The following is a 26756-nucleotide window of genomic DNA, read 5'->3' as shown; positions in this document are numbered from 1 at the left end:
CGAGAATTTTACTTTTGTTTGATAAAATGCCAACACCCTCATGACTGCACTGAGTTAAAAGTGAAATGAGTTGCTCAGAATGGAAAACACAGAGTTTGGAAATTTGGAAAAGTCCTCAAAAAAGGTTTCATTTTAAAGAGTATGTTACAGCCTGCTCAAATGCCAACAGGACTTCCCACTCCCTGCCTCGGTTTACTCTGTTGTTTAGAATTATTTTAGTTTGTAAGAAACTAAATGTAGGGGTAAGGTCTTCTTTTGCAGGACACAGCTTAGACACAAACCATTGGCTTTAGCAGGGTGAGTGATTTTATTTGATTGTCTCTCAATAAATTTTCCAAAGGATTCTTACACAGAATCTACTTTATTTTTAACTGCAGTCAGCAAGTCAAAGTTTGAAAGAACAGTCTGTGCTGTCAATAGATTCTGTCTAGTTACAAAATGTAATGTACAGTATTTTGTTTTTTCAGGGATTTAAAATTAGAGCCATCATCTCTTTCCTGTATGAGCTGTTCGGTGGCTGAGCAAACAATAGCCTCTGGAGAGGGAGCATTCACTATCAGCGAGGAGAAAAGCTCTAAAAGTTGTTGGCTCTCAATATAAGCCTGTAGATCCCTCTCTAAGGGGTTATATCTATCCCACAGATGAAGTGAGGTGGCATTATTTACTGGAGAAGCTTGCTTGCTTCTGATAAATCTGTCAATTTTCTGTTGCTTCAGAGGCTTAAATAAGGTCTGTGTTACAGAAGGTACCCAGTGTCAATTCTTCCTTTTCCCCAAGTCTATAGTACAAATGTGCTTTTTGTAAAAAAAAAGGCTGATCCAATAATAATTTTTTTTAAAAGTAACTTTATAAAAATGATTGTTAAGTCAACTAATCTAAAAATAAGCAATGAATTAACAGCTTTTAGGAGAAGCTCATTATAAGGATTGTAGCCAAGTTGCCATGTTAGTGTTTCTCCCCAGCAATTCCCTATCATAATAAATTGTTCCCAAAGATTTTATTTAGAAGTAAATTTTTGGTAAGTTTTATTTACCAAAATGTTTATGTAAATTACTAGTATCTGGTACAAAAATACCCCAAATCACTCATAGCAATAGCACTTAGACTTATATACTGCTTCACAGTGCTTTACGACCATCTCTAAGTGGCTTACAGAATCAGTATATTGCCCAAAACAATCTGGGTCCTCATTTTACCAACCTCAGAAAGATGGAAGGCTGAGTCAACCGTGAGCCAGGCAGAATCAAACTCCTGGAGTGAACAGCGAGTTAGCTTGCAATACTGCATTCTAACCATTGTGCCATCAAGGTTCTGTCCTCATGCTCATTTAAAGCATAGATTTCAATGAATCTGAATCTTAATCCCACGTGCAATGTGGGGATCATACACGGTCTTATTTTTGTTTTGCCTCCAAAAGAGGCACCAAGTCTTATTTTCGTGGGGTGTCTTTTAGACTCAGCTTGTGCTGGCAGCATCAACAGCTCTGTAAAAGCAGCTTCATTCTGCAGCTGAGAATGGAGCTCCGTCCTGCATTTCAGTCAGAGGCATTTCCTCCTGCGCAAGCAGTGGCACCAGTACAATTGGTGCAATGTGCCATGTGGCCTCCTGCCGTGAGTGGCGGCAGCAGCACGATCAGCACAACGAGCCACACAAGCGGCCGCAGAAGAATTCAGGGAGCAGCGCAACAGGAAGTGGGAGGCCTGGCTGCGGCAGTCCTAAAGTAAGATATCCCCCCAAAATATGACCTGGTGCCACTTTTGGAGGCAAAAAAAAATAAGACCAGGTCTTATTTTTGGGGAAGCATGATATATGTCTTCTTCTCTAAACTTGTTTAATTTCATGAAGGAAAAATGAGATGAGAATAATGCTTTTGAAACAAGACAGGGGCCCTCTTCAATATGCTTGATGTTGCCAAGCTATCTAGTCTAATCTAATGAGTTATATTGACAGCACAAAATTGGATTAATATACCTGTTCAGCTGTATAGCAATCTCACTGCTTTCTGCATGAACAACTTGGGCTGCTGTGAATTCTTGACCAGAAGAGTATTGGTATTCGTCGCTAGCCCCTTCTCTCTTGACCAGGCAAAGAACAGCAGTCATGACTTGGTGACTGTAGTCTACCAGTTTGTTCTGTGCCACTTGCCTCACTGACATAGGTTTGCTATGTCCATGTTACCAAGCCTTTAAACAGATGGCAACACCCCTTCACTCATAAAAGACTTAACTACTTTCTGAAGCAAGCCACACATGCCCTTACCAGCTGTGCCAATCAGGAGGAGTTATGTTAATTTTGACTACTGATTTTTATTTTTAAAACTATGGTTCTAGTATGGGATATAAATCTGAACAGAACTGTTCCTTTCATTCTGGAGAATAACAGTCCATTTTGTTTAATGGACCTGAATAAGAAAACTGAAATATCAAGGAGATGTAAAATGGGTCTGCTCTTCTGGTTAGATGAATTAATTTTGACCAAATCCAAAGTTTGTGAATTTATATTAAAAAGTTGACATACATTAGGTTTCCACTCTGTTGGCCTTTACAGAGGCATTAAAAACTTGGTTCTCCCTTATCCCCACCACCGGTATTGGGGCCAGGATGATTGGATTTATTACCTAAAGAGTAGTAGGGTATATTTTGGTTTCCAATTGCCTATTAATTATAGTTCTTGTGATTTAAATGATACAGTATTTGTATTTTTGTTTTTTTTACTAATGTAATGATGCCCAGTATTGTTTTTGGTACGGGAAATTATACCAAACTCTTAGGTATCTTAGAGCCAGATATTGTTAAAGATTTCCAATGGTTTCAGTTATATGCTAGTAAGATCTTTAAAACAGTGTGTTTCATCTGTTTCTTCTTTAATCTATAATACTTGCCAGGGATTTTATTTCTGATACTAATTTTAGATTAAATACAACACCATTAAAAAGAAAAAAGAACGTTTGCTAACAATAAATAAAGGACACAGTGAAGTATCCAGTCCATTGTAGGTCCTGTAGGTCCACTAAAGAAAGAAGATGGCAAGGAAGTAACAAGCAATAGGGAAAAAGCAGAGCTGCTTAACTCATTCTTTACATCAGTCTTCACACAAAAAGAAATTATAGCACAAGATACCAAAAAAACCTACTGTGAAAGACAAACTAGAAACAAAAATTAAAATACGGTAAGCAAAAAATGGTAAGAGTACACCTATCCAACCTTGATGAATATAAATCATCAGGTCCCGACAGACTACATCCCAGAGTTCTGAAGGAGCTGGCAGATGTTATCTCAGAACCATTGCACCATATCTTTCAAAAATCCTGGAGCACTGGGGTAGTACCTGAGATTGGAAAAGGGATGATGTGGTTCCCATCTTCAAGAAAGGGGGGAAAAACAGACCCAGGAAACTACAGACCAATTAGTCTAATATCAATACATGGGAGGATACTGGAAAAGATAATCAAAAAATACATCTGCAAACAACTAGAAGCAAAAAAAGTTATAACTGGTAGCCAGCACAGGTTTGTTAAAAACAGATCATGCCAAACCAATCTTATTTCATTCTTTGATAAAGTGACCAAATTAGTAGACCAGCGAAATGCTGTGGACATAGTATACTTAGATTTCAGTAAGGCATTCGACAAAGTAGTAAGCTAGATAAAGGTGAAATAGACAACATCACCACCAGATGGATTTGTAGCTGGCTGACAAACCATATTCAACAAGTAGTCTTCAATGATACTACATCCACATTGAGAGAAGTAAGCAGTGGGGTACCACAAGGCTCCATCTTAGGCCCAGTATTCTTCAATATATTCATTAATGACTTAGATGAGGGAATAGAAGGGGAACTCATTAAATTTGCAGATGACACTAAACTGGCTGGAATAGCCAACACTCCAGAAGACAAGCTCAGGATCCAAAAAGATCTTGACAAACTTGAACAATGGGCCCTATCCAACAAAATGAGTTTTAATGTGGAGAAAAGCAAAGTTTTACATTTAGGCAGAAAAAAAAGATATAAGTACAGATTAGGTGAGACCTGCCTCAAAAACAGTAACTGTGAGAGGGACCTTGGAATCCTAGTGGACAACCACTTCACTATGAGTCAGTAGTGTGCAGCAGCAGCCAAAAAAGCTAATACAATCTTGGGTTGTATAAACAGAGGCATAGAATCAATATAATGTGAAATATTAGTACCACTTTATAAAACCCTAGTGAGACCACACCTGGAATATTGCAACCGATTTTGGTCACCATACTACAAAAAAGATGTTGAGACTTTGGAAAAAGTTCAGAGAGGAGCAACTAAGATTATCAAAGGCCTGGAGAGTAAAACATATGAAGAATGGCTGTAGGACTTGGGTTTGGCTAGTCTAAAGAAAAGAAGAAATAGGGGTGACATGATAGTAGTATTCCAGTATCTGAGGGGCTGCCACAAAAAAGAGGGGTTCAAATTATTCTCCAAAGCACCAGAGGGCAGGACAAGAAACATTGGTTGGAAACTGATCAAAGAGAGAAGCAACCTGGAATTAAGGAGAAACTTCCTAACAGTGAGGACAATTAACCAGTGGAACAGCTTGCCTTGAGAAATCGTGGGTGCTCCATCACTGGAGGTTTTAAAGAAGAGACTGGACAATCACTTTTCTGATATGGTATACTGTATGTTATGTATTGGGCTGTTGTAACACCATGTGGTAAGCTGGAGCAGCTAACGGCTCTCCAGCAACCCAGACTCCAGGTCTCCAGTGCTGCTATTGGCTGTCCCTAGGTGGCAATGGGTTGCTTTAAACCTATTGGCTGCCGCCTAGGGGCCAGGCTATAAATTGCTGCAAGCTGCAGCCCAATTCTCAGTTCAGATCCTGCAAGCAATAAACAATGAGCTTTGTTGAACTCAATTGCTTCATCTCCTTTCCTGTGCAAAGAACTCACTACACAACAGTATAGATTCTGCTGCTTGGGCAGGGGGCTGGACTAGAAGACCTCCAAGATCCCTTTCTATTCTATTCTGTTCTGTTCTGTTCTGTTCTATTCATTATTAGATAAAGTATTCCTATGTCAATGTTTCACATTCTCCAAAATTTCATGACCGTTAAAAGTAGATAGCTTAATAATGAGAAGAATGGTTATGTAGAATAAGTTCTCTTGTTTTTTATTAAGGTGAAGTTGTCAAAAAGAATATATAAGGTTAAACAAAACAGTATAAGCAAACAAATCAAGGTTTCCTGATTATTTTTACTTATTTATTTGTATTTATTTATTTGCATCCCACCATTATTATTTTTACAAATAACTCAAGGCAGTAAAATGTATCCAACACAACTTTCTCCTGATGAGCTTCCTAGCATTAGTGATTAAAAGGCAGTGAATGGGGAAAAGGCTGTAACTAGCAGGTGTCTCTGCTTCCTGAATGGGAAAGTACAAATGCATGTGATGACTTTTATTTATCAATTTATATGTTGATTAAATCATAAACAGATTCTCACTAGGTTATAATATAAAACAACATAATAAAAATTTAAAATATAGAAACTTACAATAATTCCATGAGTTAGTAATAGTTCAACAATTTACTAAGATCCTTAACTATAACATTTTTTATCACTGCATCCATGTTTTCTTACAGATTCAATGTATGGTAATGGATTTATTTATTTTTCTTTAGCCACCTTTCTCAATCAATGACACTGTTTAAATATTAAATTAAAACAATAAAACATTTAAATAATAAAAACAATTAAAACATCCAAAATAAATATACATATCAGGCAAGATGCTTGGCCAGTTATTCAAATAATAAATTGTATTTCTTTTGTTCTCTTTCTTTATGTCACTTTAGGCATCTGACTCCAAGTGACATGAAGCAAAACAAACAATACACATAGTGCAATGCAATAATTCAAAAGATACCAAAATTGTCAAATTCATCAAAGAACAGTCATAACAAAAATTATCAAGCCAAGAAAATTATAATATTGGCATAAAAACTGTGACATTTTATATACACCAAACCATTGGATTATGAATAAAAATCATGAAGATCACTGAAGATTCTTGCCTTTGTAGCCTCGGGCATAGGGAATCATCAGACTGAAAGTATTTTCAGTGTAGCCCATAATTTTCAGTGCAAAATGCCTCTTGAAAGTTGTTCTGGGGAAAATGCCCCATACAAATCACTATGCTCCCTGAAGACTGAAATCACAGACAGTTTTGATAGTAGTTTTAAATCAACGCCATGAAATATTCATGAAGATCTGTGCTATACATGTTCCTTGAGTGTCAACTCTGAGTTAATCTGCTCAATGATCTATTGGTCTGTTTTCTTGGCTGTCCATGGTATTGTATTCTCAGAAATCTCCAACACCAAGTTCAGAAATGTCACACATATACATGTGTGTCTGTCTGTATGTGTGTGGGAGAGAGAGGGAGGGAGGAGGGGTTAGCTCCTAAGAACTGCCTGCACAAGTCCGAAAAAATTTTGGGTAAGATTTCTGAAGTGGTTTGTCACTACCTCCTTCCTAGGGCTGAGAGGAAGCGACTGGCCCGAGGTAACCCAGTTGGCTTTGTGCCTAAAGCAGGAATAGTTTCTAACTTGGTGCCAAATTTGGTGCCAGTACACCAAATTGGCTCTCACGTAACCTATACAAATGTGTGCATATACATATACTTGGTGCTCTGAGAATGTCAAAAACTGCACAGCCGTATCTAATAATTTAATCAATGGGAAGAAATTGTGTGTTCTGACAGCTGTTTCTGCTCCATCCTAAGTAAAAACTGATGAAAGAAAGCGGGCGCTTTGATTCTTCACACACTGACATCAACAACCGCGAGGCGCCTGAAACGTTTCTGTGATGCGGGGGGGGGAGGTGGCGGGGGTGAAATCTTCTGCGCAAGCGCAGTAGGAAAAGTGACTTCATATTCCGCCACCTCAACATCGGGTTCTTTCCTTCCGCCGCCCGGGTCCCGTTGCTTTGCCGAAGCAGGGGCTGAAGCGGAGGGAGGGCGGGGAGAAAAGTGGAGGACCCATATGCGCATGCGTGGTGTCGCTGCCAGGAACTGGACTGGCTACTGTTCCTGCTGCCGCTGGTGTCGCGGCGTACTGAGGAGGTCTGCGGCGAGCAAGGCGACGGCGGCGGCGGCGGCGGCTCAGGGATCCCGAGGGTGAAGCTGATGCCTTGCGGTGCTGAGCGCTGCTGCTCGTGGCTGAGTCTTCCCCACCTGGCTGGGGATGCTGAGTAAAGGGTCGCTGCAGCGCGTGCTATCTGCCATCAATAGGAGACGGAGGATGAAGCTGTTGATGGGGCTCGCTCTGGTCGCCTATGTCGTCTGTAAGTGGAGCAGCGGGAGAGGGGCACTTCATTCATCCGGCTCCCTCGGGCAGGCCGGGAAATTGGCATGCTTTTTCTGCCCCCGGGAAGGCAGTGCGGGCTGCTTTCCTTGAGCGCGCCCCTTTGCCCAGCCGAAGGCAACATCGAAGGTGTTGCATGCACAGCTGGGAAAGCACAACAACAACAACAACAACAACGCAAGGGAGACGGCTGGTAGACGTGCTGTAGCAATCCAGAGGTTGCCATAGGTTTGTGGGTCACTTGAGATTGCCAGGCTCCTACCTTGGGGGGGGTGTCTTATTTTTAAAGTGGAAAGGATCCTGGAGTTCTCCATCAGGGGTTCTGTTCCAGGTGCTTCCTTTGAAACTTTACAGAAGTCCAAAAACAAAATTTTCTTTCACCAACTGTCACTGGTTTAGGCCCTGATTATACAGCTGACCACAATGTCTCTTTGCTTTGAAATGTGTTATGATTGTGATTTTGAATATATTTTCTCTAATTTAGATAAAAATTGGTGACAGTTAAGGAACTAACTTTTTCACATCCTCAGCTGATAAAAAAGGAGCACGCTGGTCTTTGAAGACACAACACAGCAAATATAAATGGGAATCCTATTTGCTGACTTTAGTTCCTCTTGATGTTTTGGACTCCAGTTCCAACTGGAGATTACAAAGCTTTTAGTCCAAGATATCTAGAGAGGATATCAAGGGTTAATTAACAGGCTATGATATCTGACTTGCTGGCCACCAGTAGAGTAATTGAGTAAAGCTCTGGAGTTCTTAGTAGCTGTCCAGGGTTTCAAGGTAACATCCTCAGGGTTTGAACAATGCATCCAAAGCATCTGTGCCAGTGACGAAACCTTTTGGGATTGGCCTTTCAGAAATTTGGAACATGCCTAACTTGACTTTGCTGGCATGTTTGCTCCTTCCCCAAAGGGAAGGAGAGAAACAATTCTCCCCTGCATCCAGGCCATCCTAAACGGGGACACAGGGGCACTCAATGGCAGCACTGCCTCAACTTCAGCCCTAGCGCCACTACGCCATCAAAAAGGCCACCTCGCAGCACCACATGCTAGTATCTTTTGGGCAGTGTTCTCTTCCTTTGGACAGGCCCCTGTGGCCCACTGAGGCTGCTACAGGTTGCACAAGGCCTTCGTTCTTGATTTGGTTTGAGGAAATACTTTTCCACAGTTTCTGAAGCTGTCCCAAACCACTTGAGAGCACGACCCATTCTCACATGATTTTCAGACACTCAAGTTACCATGCAAGAGCACAGTTCACTTCTGTGACTTCTGGAGGATCTAGAGGCTGCCTGAGAGCACACCCATTCTCACACAGTCCCTGCAACCTCTGAAAATCACATGGAAATAGTTTATACTTTTAAGAATAGTTGTCAGGTGTTGGTGAATGCTGATGTGACACCCAAAACATCATGATGCATCACTTTTGACATGGGTGTTGTATGTTCACTGTCACTGTACTATGCCCATGTGCATTCCAGAGCATGCAAACTGTAGCCATGTTATACTTGCATTGTGACTTTTCATACAAACATAATATTAAGATAGATGTTTCAACATTTTGAAGACGCCACGAGTTGCTGCAAACACCCATAGCTCTTCACTGTATTATCACCTAAATCACAATTTACACAGGTCTATACCAATCTTCAGCCTGGTCCTGTCTAGATATTTTTGGAATTAAATACTTATAATTCCTGTGTTGTGTCTTATGAAAGGAGTCCATATGTATTCTTATCTCATATTTACAAAGAGAAGTTTGTGACGTGTAATAAGTATCCTAAGGAAGTGCAACAACTGGTGGAAGGCCAGCATTTCATCCTGAATTGCCAAGAATATCTTACTTGGGTTGGGAAGTATTGGGCCATCACAATACCTAACTGCCTAGTTGAGGATTCATGTACCTTTTTCTAAACCTTCGTTTACAGTCTGAAAGTTTAAGATCAGATTGGATAATTTCAGTTGAATCAACATGACAAATACTTGAATGTTATTATAATGTGGTACTTGATAGAAAACAAAATTGATAGACTTGTTTGCATGCAGGACATTTGTTTTATATGAGATGTACCAGTGGAACATTCTGTATTATCAGAAAAGCTTAGAATTGCCTTTCCTATCTGATATTTTCCATTTGTGTAGTTGCTACAAGACTTAACTGGTTCTGCTGAGCAAGAATTATAATCTAGTTTGGAGAGCTTCAGTTAAAGAAAGTCGGCTTTAAAGAAAGTTTTTTGCTTTTTTGTGGTTTTATTGTGTGTTATCTCTGATAGTCAGGCTTAAGGTATTGGTGTCCAACCTGTGTTATTTATTATTGTACCATTATCTTTTGTTGATCACGTGCTTTTGATATAAACTGTTTTTTTCTTTCCATTCAGTTGTGTCCAATTCTCAGAGACCACTGGACAGCTTTCTGCAGTTTTCTTGGCAAAGTTTTTTGGAAGTGGTTTCTTTCCCATTGCTTCCTTCTCAGGGCTGAGAGAAGGTAACTGGCCCAAGGTCACCAGCTGCTGCCTTTGTGCCTAACATGGGCCTGAAATTCTCAGTTTCCTAGTTTCTAGTCTGATGCTTTAATCACTACACCAAACTGGCTATGTATAACAAGACAATGACTGAGAATAATAAATGAGTTTTCCAGCATTATAATTGATTCTGCTTTCCATTGATTTTAGAAATTTTGTAACAATGGGTAAGGCATTTAGTACGTACAGCACCTATGATGGTTCAGTTTTGCATGTTTGAGGAAACTAATGACGTTTGCTAAATATTTGTGTTGCCTTTTGCAGGATATTAAGGTCTCCATTAGCTGTGTATTTGTGATGCAAATGGATGTCTCTCAAATTATCCACATAGGTAGTTTGTCTTTGAAATAACATTATTGCAGAGTTCTCAAAAAGTGTGACATAATCTCCAGGGGTTTTCAAACAACTTGGAGAAGGGACTTTTTAAAAAAAAATGCTTTAGACATACCAGTTGTACTTTTTAATATTATGTAAGCTTGCCGTTTGTTTTCCACTTGCCTCCTTTTTGTATAAAGTAACTGTATTTATTTATTGGATTTTTATTCTGCTCTTATAATTTTATAAGTAATTCAAGGTGGCAAACATACCTAACACTCTTTCCTCCTCCAATTTACCACAACAACAACCCTGTGAGGTGAAGCTGACAGAGAGGGACTGGCTCAAGGTTACCCAGCCGGCTTTCAGACATAAGGTGGGATAAGAACTCACAATCTCCTGGTTTCTAAACTAGCATCTTATATATATGCTAAGCTTGTAAGCCGCCCTGAGTCTTCGGAGAAGGGCGGGATATAAATGGAATTAAAATAAAAATAAAATAATATATATATACATATACATATACATATAGATATATAGATATATAGATATATAGATATATAGATATATAGATATATAGATATATAGATATATAGATATATACATATATACATATATACATATATACATATATATATATATATATATATATATATATATATATATATATATATATATATATATATATATATTCAATTTTATTTTCCCATTTCTTCCACAGACAAGTCAACAAATATATCGCCATACATAAACACATACACGTAAGTTTGGTTGCTGCTCGTCCATTTCCCCTTTCACTGTATCCACCCTCCTTCTCTCTCTTCCCTCTTCTCTACTTTCTTTCTCCCTTTCTCCTTTCTTTCCTATTTCCCTCTTCTTCCTCTCCTCTCCTCTTTCCCTCACCACTCCCCTCCCGTTTCTCCCCACTTCTCCTCCTCTTTCCCTCCAACCTTCCTACTTCCTTCCCCCTCTTCTACTCTCTTCCCTCTCTCCTCTCCTTTCTTCCCTCCCATTCCTCTTCCGATACAATTCAGGGGTGATGTCCGAGCAGCTCCTCTCCTTGGATTTTCAATGTCTATATTACGTATGATGATATCCTTATCTCCTCATTTTTCTTCCATCTAAATTAGTGTTAGCTGTCTTTTAAGCATATTCTCTTTTTCACCCACTCATAAAATTTTCCCCAAATTTCATAATACTCTGACTCTGTCTTATCTTTAATTATCATTGTTAATCTATTCATTTCCGCAGATTCCATTATTTTCCTGATCACCTCTTCTTCTGAAGGAGCTTTCAGTGCCTTCCAGTTTTGTGCAAACACAATCCTAGCTGCAGTGGTTATATGAATAATCAAATATGTGTTCTCTTTGCTATATTTCTCTGGTAAAATACCCAACAGGAATATTTCTGGTCTTAATTCTATACATTGTTGTATCATCTTTTCTATCCATGATTTGATTATGTTCCAATAGGTTTTAGCATCTGCACACGTCCACCACATATGATAGAAGGAGCCTGGTATTTGATGGCATTTCCAACATTTCATAGATCTGTCCTTAAACATTTTAGCTAGTCTTTCTGGAGACATATGCCATCTGTAGAACATCTTGTACATATTTTCTTTATATGCTGTCGCCATTGTCAGTTTATAGTTTCTTTCCCACAATTGCTGCCATCTATCTAATTCAATCGTATATCCAAAATTTCTTGACCATTTTATCATTGACTCCTTAACTTGCTCCTCCTCTAATTCCCTATATAATAAGTAGCTATACATTTTTTAAATCCATTTTTCTTCAGGTCCTGTAAGTATTTCATCTAACACTGTTCTCCCCAAATTAAAACCATCTATTTTAGCATCTTTTTCATATCTAGATTGTATTTGCGTTCTCATGTACCAATCCATCTTTATTCCTTGTTCCTCTAATTGTTGTTTGGTTTTCAGCTTCCCCGTATCTGTTAGTAGGTCTTTATATCTTATAATGTTTCCCATGTTAAACATATTGGGGTGTATTAACGCTTCCATCGTTGAGAGCCAATCTGGAATCCTCAAGTAATGCTTCCTCTTTATTTTCTCCCAAACCATCAAGAAAGAATTCCTGATATAATGTCTCTGGAAATAGCTGTGTATTCTATTTTCCCCATACCATATGAACGCATGCCATCCCAACTGTAAATCATGTCCCTCTAATGTCAATAATCTAGTATTCCTCAGTAAAATCCATTCTCTCATCTGTGACATTACTGCAGCCTGGTAATATAATTCCCAATTAGGTAAGCTAAACCCACCTCTGAGTCTTGCATCCTGTAACATTTTTAAATTAATCCTTGCCTTTTTCCCCTGCCAAATATATTTCAAAATTATTTTATTTAGCCCCTCAAAATATTTCTTTTCCAATCTTATTGGTATTGTTGAAAACAAAAACAACAATCGTGGTAATATATTCATTTTGATTATTGCATTCCTGTCCATTAATGATAGTTTTAACTTTTTCCATTTATCCAAATCTACTTTGATTTGTATCTTCTTTAATTGTTGTACATCTTGCTGTCAGGTGAATCCCCAGATATTTTACCTTCTTTACAATCTGTATCTCTAACTTTCCCATCAATTCTTTTTTTTTTGTTTTTCAGTAATATTTTTCACTAACATTTTTGTTTTATCTTTATTAATCTTCAAACCTGCTACCTCACCATATTTTTCTATTTGTTCTATTAATACAGGTCCTGTCTCTAGTGGTTCCTCCAAGATAAATACTAAATCATCTGCGAAAGCTTGTAGCTTATATTCTTCTCTCTTAACGTTCATACCTTTTATATACTTATTCTGTCTTATCGTTCTATTTAGTATCTCTGGTGTCAATACAAACAATAATGGGGATAAAGGGCATCCCTGCCTTGTTCCCTTCATAATGTTAATCTTTTCAGTCATATCTCCATTAATCATTAATTTGGCTATTTGCTTATTGTAAATTGCTTTAATTACATTTATAAATTTCTCCCCAATATCCATAATCTGTAGTTGTCTTATCATGAATTGCCAATTCACATTGTCGAATGCTTTCTGCGCATCCAAAAACATCAATGCCATCTGTTTTTCGGGATGTGTTTCATAATATTCTAATGTGTTTAATATAATTTGCAAATTGTCTCTAATTTGTCTTTTCGGCAGGAACCCATTTTGATCCATATGTATAAATTCATTTAGGAACTTTTTAAGCCTTTCGGCCATGATTAAGGTGAATATTTTATAGTCCACATTCAGCAAGGAAATCCGTCTATAGTTCTTTATTTTCTGTATTTCCGTTTCTTCCTTTGGTATCAGGGTAATAAGTGCTTCTGACCACGAATTTGGTATCTTAGCTTCAGAGAGGAGTTCATTATAGAGTTCCAGCATTACATTGCCTAACTGTTCCTGCAATGTTCTATATAGTTCCACTGGTAGCCCATCTGGTCCTGGTGTTTTGCCATTCTTTTGTTTTTTAATTGCTTCTGTTAATTCCATCATTGTTATTTTCTCTTCTAGTAGCTTTTTAAATTTCTCTGGTAGTTTAGGTATCTCTGTTTTTTCTAAGAATTGTTTTATCCTATCATCTGAAACTACTTGTTCCTTATATAAATTCTCATAATATTCCCAAGCTATTTTTTTTCTTTTCTTCATTCCGGTGTTGTAAAGTCCCCTCAGCATCTTCCAGTTGTTTAATCCATCTCTTCTCTTTCTCCTTTTTAATTTTATATGTCAACCATCTCCCTGGTTTATTTGCATGTTCAAAAAAGGTTTGTTTAGCTGCCTTTATTTTCCTTGCCACCTCTTCATTTTCTTTTAAGTTCATTTTATGCTTGTTCAACTCCATTAAATTTTTAATCTTTTTGTTTTGCGTATCTTTCTATAATTCTTTCTCAAGAGTCTTATATTCTTCCTCCAGTTTTTCCCTAATTTGTCTTTTCTGTTTATTCTTTTTCCCCATATAAGATATAGCAAGTCCTCTCATGTACGCTTTTGCAGTATCCCAGACATTTTGAAGTGAGGTATCTTGTTTTCCTTAAAGAAGAAAGTCATTTCTTTTTCCATATATTGCTGGAAGTCTTTTTCATTCAATACAGTTTGATTTAATGTCCATCTTGTTCTTTTTTTTGTCCTTTCCATGTAATTGTGACTGGGTTGTGGTCCGCCCATGTGCTTGTTTCTATGTTTATATTTTGTGTACTTGTAAATAGGTCTATTGATGTCCATATCATATTTATTCTCGACCAGGACAGGTGTCTGTTAGAATAGAATGTATATTGCTTCTTTTCCGGATATTTTTCTCTCCAAACATCTAGTATACTTAATTCGTCCACCATATTATGAAAAGATTTTGGAAGTGTTCTCCTTAGGGTCTTTTTTTTTTTTTGTCGTATTATAATCCAGCCCGGCCTTTACAATAGCACTGAAATCTCCAATCATACATATGCTTTCGAATTCCAATTCTATTATTTTCTGGTGTAATTTTGAATAGAAATTTTCTTGGTTTTCATTTGGGGCGTAAATCGCTACCAATAAAGTTTTTTACAATTCATAATTACTTCCACCATTAAAATTAACCCTTGTTCATCTGAATATAACAATGTAGTTTGTATTGCTTTTTGTATATTTAATACCACACCTCTTTTACTCTGATCTGCAAGTGAGATATATAATTCTCCCAATTTTGGATATTCTAGTAGATTTTTATGTTGTTTCTTAATATGAATTTCTTGTAAACAAATTATGTCCATTTTAATTTCCCCAATTTATGTAGTGTTCTTTTTCTTTTTATAGCCGAATTCAGTCCATTTACGTTTATCGAAATTGCTTTTATTTCTTCTTCCATGATTATTTATTTGAAGTTTTAGTTGCTCTCGTTATTCTCATCTCTCTTTGCTCTTTTGCCTCTTTTGCTCTTGTCCCTTCTCTCAACACCCTTTCCTCCTGTTCTATGCTATACTTACTGCATTGTTTCTCTGTCTCATCTCCTTGCTGTCTGATTACCCTCTCAGCCTTTCTTCTTCTTGCTGCCCAAAGTATTGATCATAGAAAAGTTCTGCTTTCTCTATTGTGTCCAGTGTATATCTCTGTTCTTGCCAATTTATCATTTTTCCTTCTGGTATTAACCATCTAAAATTTATCCCTTTTTTAATTAAGCATTTTGTCAGAAATTGATACTCCTTTCTCAGGTCTCTCACTCTTCTTGGGATCTGTTTTAACATCACTATCTCTCTTCCTTTATATTTTATTTTAACATTTCTCAGCTTCTGTAGTATATCTACCCTTAATGCTTTTTTAGTAAATCTTATATGCACCTCTCTGGGGAGAGTATTTCTTGTTGCATATCTAGTGTATATTCTAAATATCTCATCTATATCATTAATTATCTTTTCCTTGCTTTCCTCCAATGCTTCTACTAATATTCCCGCCATTACATCTGCTAGGTTCTGTCCCTTTTCTTCTTCAACATTTTGGAATCTTAAATAATAATCAGCTTTATCCATCTCTAAAGCAATGATCATTTTCTCCTGGTTCCTGTCTGTTAATGTAAGTTATCAATCTCCTCTAGTCTCTTATCTGTTAATTCAATTCTTTCTTCTGCTTGTTGCAATCTTTGTTCATTTTTCTACATCAGTTCTTTGACCTCTTTTAGGTCCTCTTCTAGTTTGCCAATCCCTTCTTTGAAGTCTGTGTGTAGAGCCAGATACGTATCATATTTTTCAATTCCTTGTTGGATCTATCTTGCTGCATTGTGTTGTCCAGTGATTTCTGTGCCACCGGACTCTGTGATATTAGGGCAGCTGTTGCTGGGTGTGTTGTGGTTTTCTTCAAAGAAAAAGCCAAATATCTTTACATCTGAAAAAAAAGAAAGAAATTAATCCATACAGGTTACGATCTTTGTTCGTTTCAGAGTCTCTGTGCCTTAGTCCAAAAGGAAAAAAAATCAAAGTAAAAAACAATCCACCATTCCGCAAACTAAAAAAAACTAGACTCTGTAAACTTCTTATCAGTGAGTCCAGCAGCTGTCATTCAAGGTCACTTAGTCTCCCTTTTTTTCTTAAGCTTCAAGGGTATTCTCAGCCAAGATACTTGATTCATTGCCTTCTTTTGCCTTCTATTGTTATCCGCTGCTGCAGTTCCAGGAGAGGGGCAGTTTAAAAATCTGCTCCCCTCCCCCACTTCTCCACAGCTTCAAATTCTTCTTATTCCCCCCCCCCAGTTTCCAGCATTTAAGGATTCTCAATCTTCTCACCCAGGCAATCCTCCAAACTTACTTTCAAGATCTTCCAAGTGGCCGCCCTGGCTTGTGACGGCTCACAATGGCCGTCTGACAGCTGCTGGTCCGGGAAGCTTCCGTCGGCTCTCCAGGAGGTTGCGATCTCTCCTGTGCTGCCAAAACTGTGCCTCCCTTCTTCACCGTCCCTACAGGACAGCTCTGATCTGTCTGAAACTCAGACAGACCCCCCCCAAACAGCTGAAAAGCGACAATCCTTTGGGAGCTTCCAAAGGATGTCATCCTGCCACGGCGCTCTAAATTAGCATCTTAACCACTACACTTTAGCAATATTTTTAAACAAAAATGGTATGAATTTTAAAGCCATATGTGTCTCAAAATGTTGAATTTTCTCCACAAAATTGCAGTAAATTAACTTTTTGGTAATTTATTTTGATTACAAGACTGGCCTAGTTCATGTGCTAGAGTTTATAATACAGTTGAAACTGACATTTCTCTACTAAATGGAACCAATACTTGGGTTTAGCTTCTCTCAGAGTCTACCATATCGACCCATCTGGTGTGTAGTAGGATATCTATAATCTTTGGACTATCTGTAGAAGTGTATGTGTTAGTAAAGTTCAGTATTTTTACTTCTGTTATATAATTGGAAGTTATGTCATTATTCTATTTGATATATAAATAAAATGTAATTATTTTAAGTAGATGGCATTCTGAAAGCCAATGAAAGCATTAGTTTTATTCAGAGGAGGCAAAGTGCAAATTCATTTATCAATTTATGAAGTTACAGATGAGAATATTTGTTTTCAGAATGCTGTATGAAAGTTTCACAATGTGCATTGTGCTTCTGTCTTTCACCGTTAATTGTTACTGGCACTATATATATATTTAAAATGACCTTGGATAATGGCCAAGAAGTCTGTTTGGTCTTAACCCTGCTGATTTTAGGAAGGCACTTCTTCTGCAGGCTCTAAGTTAGAATGGTGTATGGCCTGTCTAATTATTGTATAAGGTATACCGTATATACTTGAGTATAAGCCGACTCGAGTATAAGCCGAGACCCCCAATTTCACCCCCAAAAACTGGGAAAAGTTGTTGACTCGAGTATAAGCCGATCCGCCGTTCTGCAAGCCTCTGCCGCCAGCAGAGGCTCGATCCGCCATTTTGCAAGCCTGAATACACAGGAATACCCTGTGTGGCCGCGGCTCTCGGGGAAGCCCTGGCTGTCCGCTTCCTCGCTCCACGCTGCCATTCGGGGCCCGCGCGTTCCCCGGGCAAATCGCGGCGCCCAGCAGGCGAGGAAACACGCCCGCTCCAGTCGCCCCCCCTTCCCTCAGGAGACGCGAAGCAAGTGACCGCCCGGAGCTTACCGAGGACTTGCTTCGGTGCTTCCAGGATCGCGCGCACCTCTCCCAAGCCGCCGCCGTCCGGAGACCTGCCGAAGTTTGGGGAGGTTTGGGGAGGTGCGCGCACACCTCCCCAAACCTCCCCAAACGTCAGCAGGTCTCCGGACCTCTGCGGGGTCTCCGTTCCTCCGCGCCCTGCCTGCCTGCTTCTTTCCGCTGCGGAAAGAAGCAGGCAGCCAGGGCGCGGAGGAACGGAGACCTGCCGACGTTTGGAGAGGTTTGGGCGCCTCCCCAAACCTCCCCAAACGTCGCCGGGTCTCCGTTCCTCTGCGCCCTGCCTGCCTGCTTCTTTCCACAGCGGAAAGAAGCAGGCAGGGCGCGGAGGAACGGAGACCTGCCGACGTTTGGGGAGGTTTGGGCGCCTCCCCAAACGTCGCCGGGTCTCCGTTCCTCTGCGCCCTGCCTGCCTGCTTCTTTCCACAGCGGAAAGAAGCAGGCAGGCAGGGCGCGGAGGTCCGGAGACCTGCCGACGTTTGGGGAGGTTTGGGGAGGTGCGCGCGCACCTCCCCAAACCTCCCCAAACTTCGGCAGGTCTCCGGACGGCGGTGGCTTGGGAGAGGTGCGCGCGATCCCGGAAGCACCAAAGCCTCGGCCGCGCACAAGTCCTCGGTAAGTTTTTTTGTTGACTGGAGTATAAGCCGAAGTGGAATTTTTCAGCCCAAAAAGTGGGCTGAAAAATTCGGCTTATACTCAAGTATATACAGTAGTTTATATTATTCTGTTCTGCTGCTAGCACAGTGGTATTTGAATTTTTCCTCTCTTTTTGTTGGATTGGATTAAAAAGTAAATAGAAGCCTGTTACAATACTATGCTTAATAATTTGCAGAAAAAAATTGAGTTTGCTTAATAATTCATAATAATTCTTCACTTCTCTTGAACATAATAGCTTGAATGCTGATACAGAAAAATCAGAATTGTAGATCAACTCTAGGTCAAAATGTTCTGAGCATGACTTCCAATTTGCCATCGCAGCATTGGCGGATGCATGGAGGCGAGCTCTGTCTTCAGTGTCCGATTTTCTCCTTCTGGGGGACCCTGGAAAGGTTCGGAAGTCACCCTGTAGGGGCGACGAACAAGAAGAGTACCCCCAATTGATCACGGAAGGGCGGCAACCCTTCAACTTGATCTGGGGCAGCTCTTCAAACTGACAGGAAAAAGATCGGCCATAGCAATATGGCCCGTCACTCAGTTGCTGACAGCCAAAGTCAAGCTTACTACCAAGCACACTGAAAGCAACGCGGATGAAGCTGGGTAAGATTTTATCTTCTCTCTACCCTAAGTACTTTCCTGTAACAGCTCTTTGAAGTACTATCCCCCTGTGAAGAGAGAGGAAAGGGAATTTCTACCCCACCCTCTAAGAATAGCGTTGTCTGACTACCCAGGGGAATTAAGCATCAAAAAGAACAATTTTAATCATTAATCGAACTGGATTTATATGCCTTTGAAACTTGCGGACCCTAAAGTGTCCTATTCTTACTGGAAATTCTTGTTATTATCTGAAAAAAAGAAATAAAATTGGAAAAGAACCCAGAAAAATTTGGGATTTAAAAAACCTTAAATGGTACCAGTGACATCTTGTGGTGAAGCTTGGTATGGCAATTTGTTATTTCCTAAAAAGAGACTTGGCTCACAGCCAAGACTTAGATAAGACTGTCTTGACCTTGGCACTATCCAACTGTAAGAGAACAGCTGGGCAGTGAAACTGGCCGACCTAAACTGTGAATGCAGACCCTTACTGATTTTTGTTTAACAAACAACTTCTACTAGAAAGACTGTTTACAAATACACGAAAGAGATGAACGAAGACCAGTAAAAAATCCTCTCTATGCTAAAAGCAGCACATGAAACCATCCTTGCAGCTTGTGACAAAATGAGACCTAAAAGACTGCCAGCTGAGATGCACAAAGCCAAATTTTGATTGCAACTAAAGAATCAACAATGCAGAAGACAGCAGAAGAAGTTGAACAGCTAAATATTAAGACAGAGGACTCAATTGACTAACAAGTACAGCTGATGGATAATCCAGACAAAGAAGTGACATTATTGAAAATGGAAATGACTTTCTATACAAACCAGAAGAAATTTCAGAAAGAAGAACAGATTGAATTGAAGACAAATATACTAGAGCAAATATGGGGGACTGGAATCACAGGGCAACAATTTAATGAATACAAATGGGCCAGTCCTTCCAGAAAACTGGCAATTAAATGCTCTCCTTTGATTCAAATAACACATATAAAAATGGAGGGAGATTTATTTGATGATCTAAAAGCATTGATATGGAAGCCTAGCTGGCAAAGGAAGAAAGCTAGAATAAGGTTGAAAATTGGGGTTTTGAGTTATTAGAGGGTACTTTATATTGTCAATTAGAGGGTTAAAAGGAGATGCTAGGATAAGGGGAATTTGGGTTATTAGATTCAAAATACTTGGAAATTAGTGGAAAATAAGGATTTGATTTGTTTAATATTGAAAAATTAGATTTAAATGGGAAATGAAAATTAACTATCAGGAATGTGTTAGATTTATTGACTAATTAAAAGGGAATACTTTATTTATTTATTTATTTATTTATTTATTTATTTATTTATTTATTTATTTATTTATTTATTTGGATTTATATACCGCCCCTCTCCCAAGGGACTCGGGGCGGTGTGCAGGGAAATTAAAACACTATGAACAACACATAATATACAAAAATTAAAATGAAATTAAACCAAATAGCCCTAAACAATAAAGCACATTCTAAAATTTAAAATTTTTAAAATTTAAGATCTAAAATCCCAGTCCCTCAGTCCAGGCCGGCAACTTCAAATAGCCAAGTCTTCAGGTCGCGGCGAAAAGAGCGAAGGTCGGGAGCCATTAAGTAGAAGATTTAATATGGTGGGAAATAGAAAATTTTTAGGAAATAGAACAAGATTACATTTAAAAAGGTAAAATGTGTATTCTGGATATTACAGTTTCTTATGAAGTGAGATAAGGGAAACCTTGGTTACCCAAAGTTTGAAAATTATGGATATTAAAGGTTGATTGGAATATTAATGAGAAATTAAAAATTAAGTAAAAATTAACAACAGGACATGGATTTTTTACAAAGATTAATTAAAATATGTATAAGCTAAAAATGTATTGATAAATGTAATAATGATGTTTTCATTAAATTGATATAATTAGAAATGTATTAGCTTGAATATGAGATAGTAAATGTTAAGGGGAAAATTAAAGAAATATTTGATGATGTAACCTGAGATTTGTACTAAAGATTTTATTATTGAATTATTGTTTAACCCTGCCACCATGTTGCTTTTCAAATACTTAAATGTAAAACTGGGAAACCAATAAAATATTATTAAAAAATGTTCTGAACTTTATGTAACTATTTGAGTAGTTCATGCCCCAAACAAAGCCCACTTTTGTGACTGTTGTTTGGATAGTGAAAGAAAATGTTGTTGTTTCCAGTGGAATTGTTTCAAGCGTTCCATGTTGCTTTAGAAATATACTGCTCAAAAAAATAAAGGGAACACAAGATAAGACATCCTACTATTAAATACAGTACATTGTGTTGTTTAAGTGTTCCCTTTATTTTTTTTGAGCAGTATATTTTCACTATATTGTTATCTTTTGATATGGTTGAAGGTACAAAGGGACTTAAATAATTGGAAAAAATTACAATTATCACTACTGGGAAGAATTGCAGTTGTTAAAATGAATGTTCTACCAAAGTTCCTCTTTCTGTTTCAGATGATACCTATACTGAAAAAGGATGCCAACCTTGATCAATGGCAGAAGGGTATTAACAAATTTATCTGGGCGGGGAAAAAACCAAGAGTTAAATTCAAGATTTTACAGGATGCCAGGGAAAGAGGGGGACTTAAGGCGCCGAATTTGAAATTGTACTATGATGCGGCTGCTTTGACCTGGGTTAGTGATTGGCTTAATTTAACTAACAAGAGAATACTTCATCTTGAGGGATGGGATTTGGTATATGGACGGCATGCATACTTGCTTTATGATAAGAAGGTAGACAGGGCTTTTAAATCCCATATTCTTAGAAGTGCTTTACTGCGTGTCTGGAAAAAGTACTATAATAAGTTAAATTATAAAATACCGATTTGGGGAATTCCTGGACACGCGATAGAGGGTGTATCTATGGGAGTGAGTATGGATATGGTTTCTTATAAGGAACTACTCAAATTGCAAGGGAATGATTGGCAACTTAAATCAGCAGAGGAGTTAAGACAAGAAAACATAAATTACTCTTGGTTTCAATATACCCAATTGAAAGCTAGGTGGAAGTCAGATCAAAAGGTTGGTATCACAATTACAGATCAAAATTTAGTAAAGCAAATTAGAGATCCAAAATGTGCACATATAAAGAGGATATATAATGCTTTAATTGAATTGGATTCGGAAACGGAATTGGTTAAAGATTGCATGATAAAGTGGGCACAAAATATTCAGGAACCAATCTCGTTGGACACCTGGGAGATAATTTGGGTCAAAAATGTTAAATTTACCCAGGCTCAAAATTTAAGAGAAAATTTTTACAAAATGTTTTATAGATGGCATCTGGATCCCAAGAAGCTGTCCAACATGTATCCTAATCTGCAGTCTAAGTGTTGGAGGTGTGGTAGCTTAGAAGCTACCTATTTCCACATGTGGTGGACTTGTAGAAACATAAAAGCCTTCTGGATTAAAATTTGGTGGAACATTCAAAAGATTTTTAAGAGGAAGATAAAGTTTTCCCCGCAATTGTTCTTACTGGGTATTGTTGTAAATTGTGATGTCAAAGAGACTAATCTGATGTTGAATATGATAACGGCAGCACGGTTACTGGTGGGACAATATTGGAAGAAGGACAATCTGCCCACGGTAGAAGAATGGGTGTTTAAAGTTTCTAATCTTGCAGAAATGTCCAAGATTTCTGCTTATTTAAAGGATCACTCACAGGAGAGATATATTTCAGTTTGGAGGAGATGGATAAATTATATTGAAAACAAATATGGGACCAAAAAGTTCCATTTAGCTTATGAGTAGAATTTAGTGGGATATTGTTATTGTTAGTAGTTATGCTAAGAGAGAGTTAAAGCGCAGTACGAATTTGGTTGATTGTATATTGTGTAAATTTTTATTTAGAATATGATTGTTGTAACTATAATCCTGTATTTAGCTCTGGGAAGTGGGGGGGGGGTAAGTGGGGGGGTTGGGGTGGGAGGGATTTGGGGATATATTGTAAAATATTGTAAAACTCTTTAATAAAAAAAAAGATAGGTTCAAGATCCAGAAGGATTTTGAGAGTTTTAAACAATGGGCCATATGCAACAAAATGCAATTAAGTAGTGAGAAAAGTAAGGTTTTACACAGGTAAGAAAACCCAAATGCATATGTATAAAATAAATGGTACCTGGCTCAAAAGCAGTAACAGTGAGAGGAATCCAGGCATCCAAATGGACAATCACTTAAATATGAGCCAGCAGTGTGCTGCAGCTGCCAAAAAAACCCAGTGCAGTCGTAGGCTGCATTAACGTAGGGATAGTATCAATTAATCAATCAGAATAGAGCTAGAAGGGAAGGTATCAAGGTCATGTGAAGTGTTAGTACCACTTTATACTGCTTTGGTAAGACCATATTTGGAATACTGCATTTAGTTTTGGTCACCACAAAGAAAGAAAGAAGAGCATCAATGATGATTAGGGGGCTGCAGGCTAAAATATATGATAAATGGTTGCAGGAACCGGGTATATCTAGGATTTTGTTGTTGTTAGTTGCGAAGTCGTGTCCAATCCATTGCAACCCCATAGACAATGTTCCTCCAGGCCTTCCTGTCCTCTACCATCTTCTGGAGTCCATTTAGGCTCACGCCTACTGCTTCAGTGACTCCATCCAGCCACCTCATTCTCTGTCATCCCCTTCTTCTCTTGCCCTCAACCTTTCCCAGCATTAGGCTCTTCTCCAGTGAGTCCTTCCTTCTCATTAGGTATATCTAGGATAACCAGGTATATCTAGGATAACATGATAACAGTCTTCCAATAATGGGAGGGGCTGTCATAGAGAAGAGGGGCTCAACATATTCTCCAAAGCACCTGAGGGCAGGAGAAGTAATGGATGGAAGCTTATCAAGAATAGATCCAACTTAGAATTAAGGAGAAATTTCCTGACAGAACAATTAAACAGTGGCTTGCCTCCAAAGTTGTGGATGTTCCATCACTGTAAATTTTTAAGAAGAGATTGGACAGCCATTTGTTCTGAATGGTATAGCCAAGATCCCTTTCAACTCTGGTATTCTGTATTCAGAAGTACAATATTGGTTTGAATGGTCTGCATATACTCTGGTTTTATTGTTGTTGCAATATAGTTCAGTGTCTTTAAGGCACTCTGAAAGCATTACAATCATCAGGACCAAAAATAAAGTGCTGTGTGCATACACACGGACGACTATCTTAACAAACCAGCAAGGTAGTATTCCCCAAAAAAAGTTTGTTATGCTGATGGATTTGGTGGTTTGTTGTTTGGACAAAGGAATTGTGCTCAAGGGGATTTGAAAAAACAAAAAGATTAACTGGCTTCCTGGGCATTTTGATATTCATTGTTGCACTGAATGTTGTCCTTTTGTTTGTGGAGACTACAGAATGCAATTGAAAATACAAAAAGGTTCTGCTAGTTGGCCTGCAAAGTTTGAGGTGTGTGCACACTCTTCACATTCCTGTGTGGTGCAAAAGGATGTTTTCACTTGTTGGTTTGACCTGTGTGCTGTCACGTATCATTCCATTAGCATTTCAGGTATAAGAAAAATGTTTTGCTGAATAAGGTTGAACAATGCATGACTTATGATTTCTGTGTGCTATTGAGGATGTAAATATAACTTGTATTTAGGATGTACAAGACAAGGAGAGGTTTTAGTTTTCCACCTGGGCATTGGTTCATCTTTCTTTTTCTTCACTAATGTTCTCGATCTGTTAGGTCTAAGCTATATTCTACTCTACTCTGCCCTGCCCTGCCCTACCCAGCCAGTGCCAGGCTGACAAGAAAAAGAAAGTTGGGAGCTGGGGGAGGGAAGTATGAAGATAAACCTGCAAGTATTGGGGTAGACAGAGGCAATCCATGTTCCTGATTGTTTGCAAGGTTAGGTTTTGGCATGCAAGAGGTTTCCTTTTAAAACATTATGTAAACAAACCATATTTGTGAACTGACTGGAATCCATTTTGTGCCAGGATGTCTTCCTGTCCTGGAGGAGGTAATTGATTTGAAATGGGTATGTGACAGATTAAGATCTCTATGTCCTTTAAAAAGCAAATGCAAAGAGCCACCTAGCAATTTCTCTTTTTATGTTTCTTTCTTTAGTTTTCCTCAGGCAAGGAAAGATAGATTTTAAAAAAAAGAACTTAAGAAAGGCAGAATAGAAGGTCAGTGAAGCCATAATGGGATTATTCCTTTATTTCCTGTGCCAATCCTTCTGCAAGCTGACTTGCTGGTAGCACTCAGCATGAACTTCTATCCTCTCTGTTTCTATTCCAGGGATGAAGAACTATAAAGCAAAAGCCTTTTTCTGTGTTCCCATTGTTTTCTACCGCTGAAATACTTGAAACACTTTGTTTTATTTCATGAAACATGAAATGTTTAAACAGCTTTGAGATGTTACCCTGAAATGCAGACATTTCAAAACGGTTTTTACAGAATATTCTGCATGAGATACTTTGTTTTGACCCCAATATAAAATATATTTTGTGTTTCATGAACATGGATAGAAGAAATTATCACTAAGACATAGCTGTGGAGTAATTAAAAAATACAGTTCCTGAAAAATGTAATTTGTCTGAGATTTCCTATTCTAGGCATTGTACTGTATCAAGAAGGTGAATAGAATGGCAGTTTGGTCTAATGGTTAAGGCATCAGGCTAGAAACCAGGAGCATGAAAGCCACCTGTCACTTTGAGCTAGTCATTCTTTCTCAGCCTCACACAACAGGCTCAGGCAACAGGCCAATCCATCATTTCCTGTTGCAAACCACTTGGCTGATCCGAAAAAAGTGGACCTGCACTTGCAGGAAAATGCTAAGAAGAAGAAAAAAAACTCAAGGGTGAATCCTAAGATTCTGAGCATAGTATATTGGTCAAAATTAACTAGCTCTCCATTATGTTTTTCATAGGGGGAATGATAAGTGCTGAAAAGAGCCTTGGTGGAGCAGTGGGCTAATGCCTCCTTAAGTAACACCAGCTGCCTGCAATTAGTGCAGGTTCGCGTCCCACCAGGCTCAAGGTTGACTCAGCCTTCCATCCTTCCGAGGTAGGTAAAATGAGGACCCAGATTGTTGGGGGCAATTAAGCTGACTTTGTAATAATGCCGCTTGGGGGGGTGTGAAAGCTCTAATAAGCAGGCATATACATAGAATGAAGGCTACTGCTAAGCTTGTAAGCCACCCTGAGTCTTCGGAGAAGGGCGGGGTATAAATGGAATTAAAATAAAAATAAAATAAAATAAAATACATCCATGAATATGTGCATCTTTTTATGACTATTAAGTGTTACTGTTCTAAGGTTGTGTTGCTATTGATTAAAACTGAAAATTATTCTGCAGTAAATATAACCGGATATTTATTTCTTCTTGTAAGTAAAGTTTAAAGAATGGTTATCTCCATTCTATATTGGTGTTCCTAAAATGTCAGATATTTGGTCAAGAAAAGACAGTGTTGAATCCCTATGTTTATTGGAGCTCAGCAGAGTAGTAAGTTTCTTGGGAGTGTTGCATCTCAGTACTTCACAAAATAAATGTACATGTGTTCCTCCCACCAGCATTTCAGAACCCAATATAAGATAAGCGTTTTTGTTGTTGACTGCTAGTTACAAGGTGTTCATGTGTGAGAGAGTGATGTGATTGCTATCTGTGCTTGGGAAAAGAAGCTGCAGCCAGGCAGAAATACTTCCTAGCCCCATTTCTCTCATG

At 38.5% G+C, this 26756-nt stretch overlaps 1 protein-coding gene across 4 annotated transcripts in view; it reads left to right on the top strand.

Annotated features, from left to right (window-relative positions):
• The first annotated feature begins 7049 nt into the window (after positions 1-7049).
• The window catches only part of UXS1 (UDP-glucuronate decarboxylase 1), a 75069-nt gene continuing 55362 nt past the window's right edge, over positions 7050-26756 (top strand). For all 4 annotated transcript variants that reach the window (XM_081326737.1, XM_081326738.1, XM_081326736.1 and 1 more), the window contains exon 1: positions 7050-7315. In XM_081326737.1, coding sequence (XP_081182863.1) covers positions 7216-7315 — 100 coding nt within the window. In that variant the 5' untranslated portion in view covers positions 7050-7215. The remainder of the gene's footprint in view (positions 7316-26756) is intronic.

Source organism: Vipera berus (genome assembly GCF_964194415.1).
Source record: "Vipera berus genome assembly, chromosome: 4".
Classification (NCBI taxonomy): domain Eukaryota; kingdom Metazoa; phylum Chordata; class Lepidosauria; order Squamata; family Viperidae; genus Vipera; species Vipera berus.
Note: the sequence above shows the minus strand (reverse complement) of the source record. Positions and strands in the feature narration are given on the sequence as shown.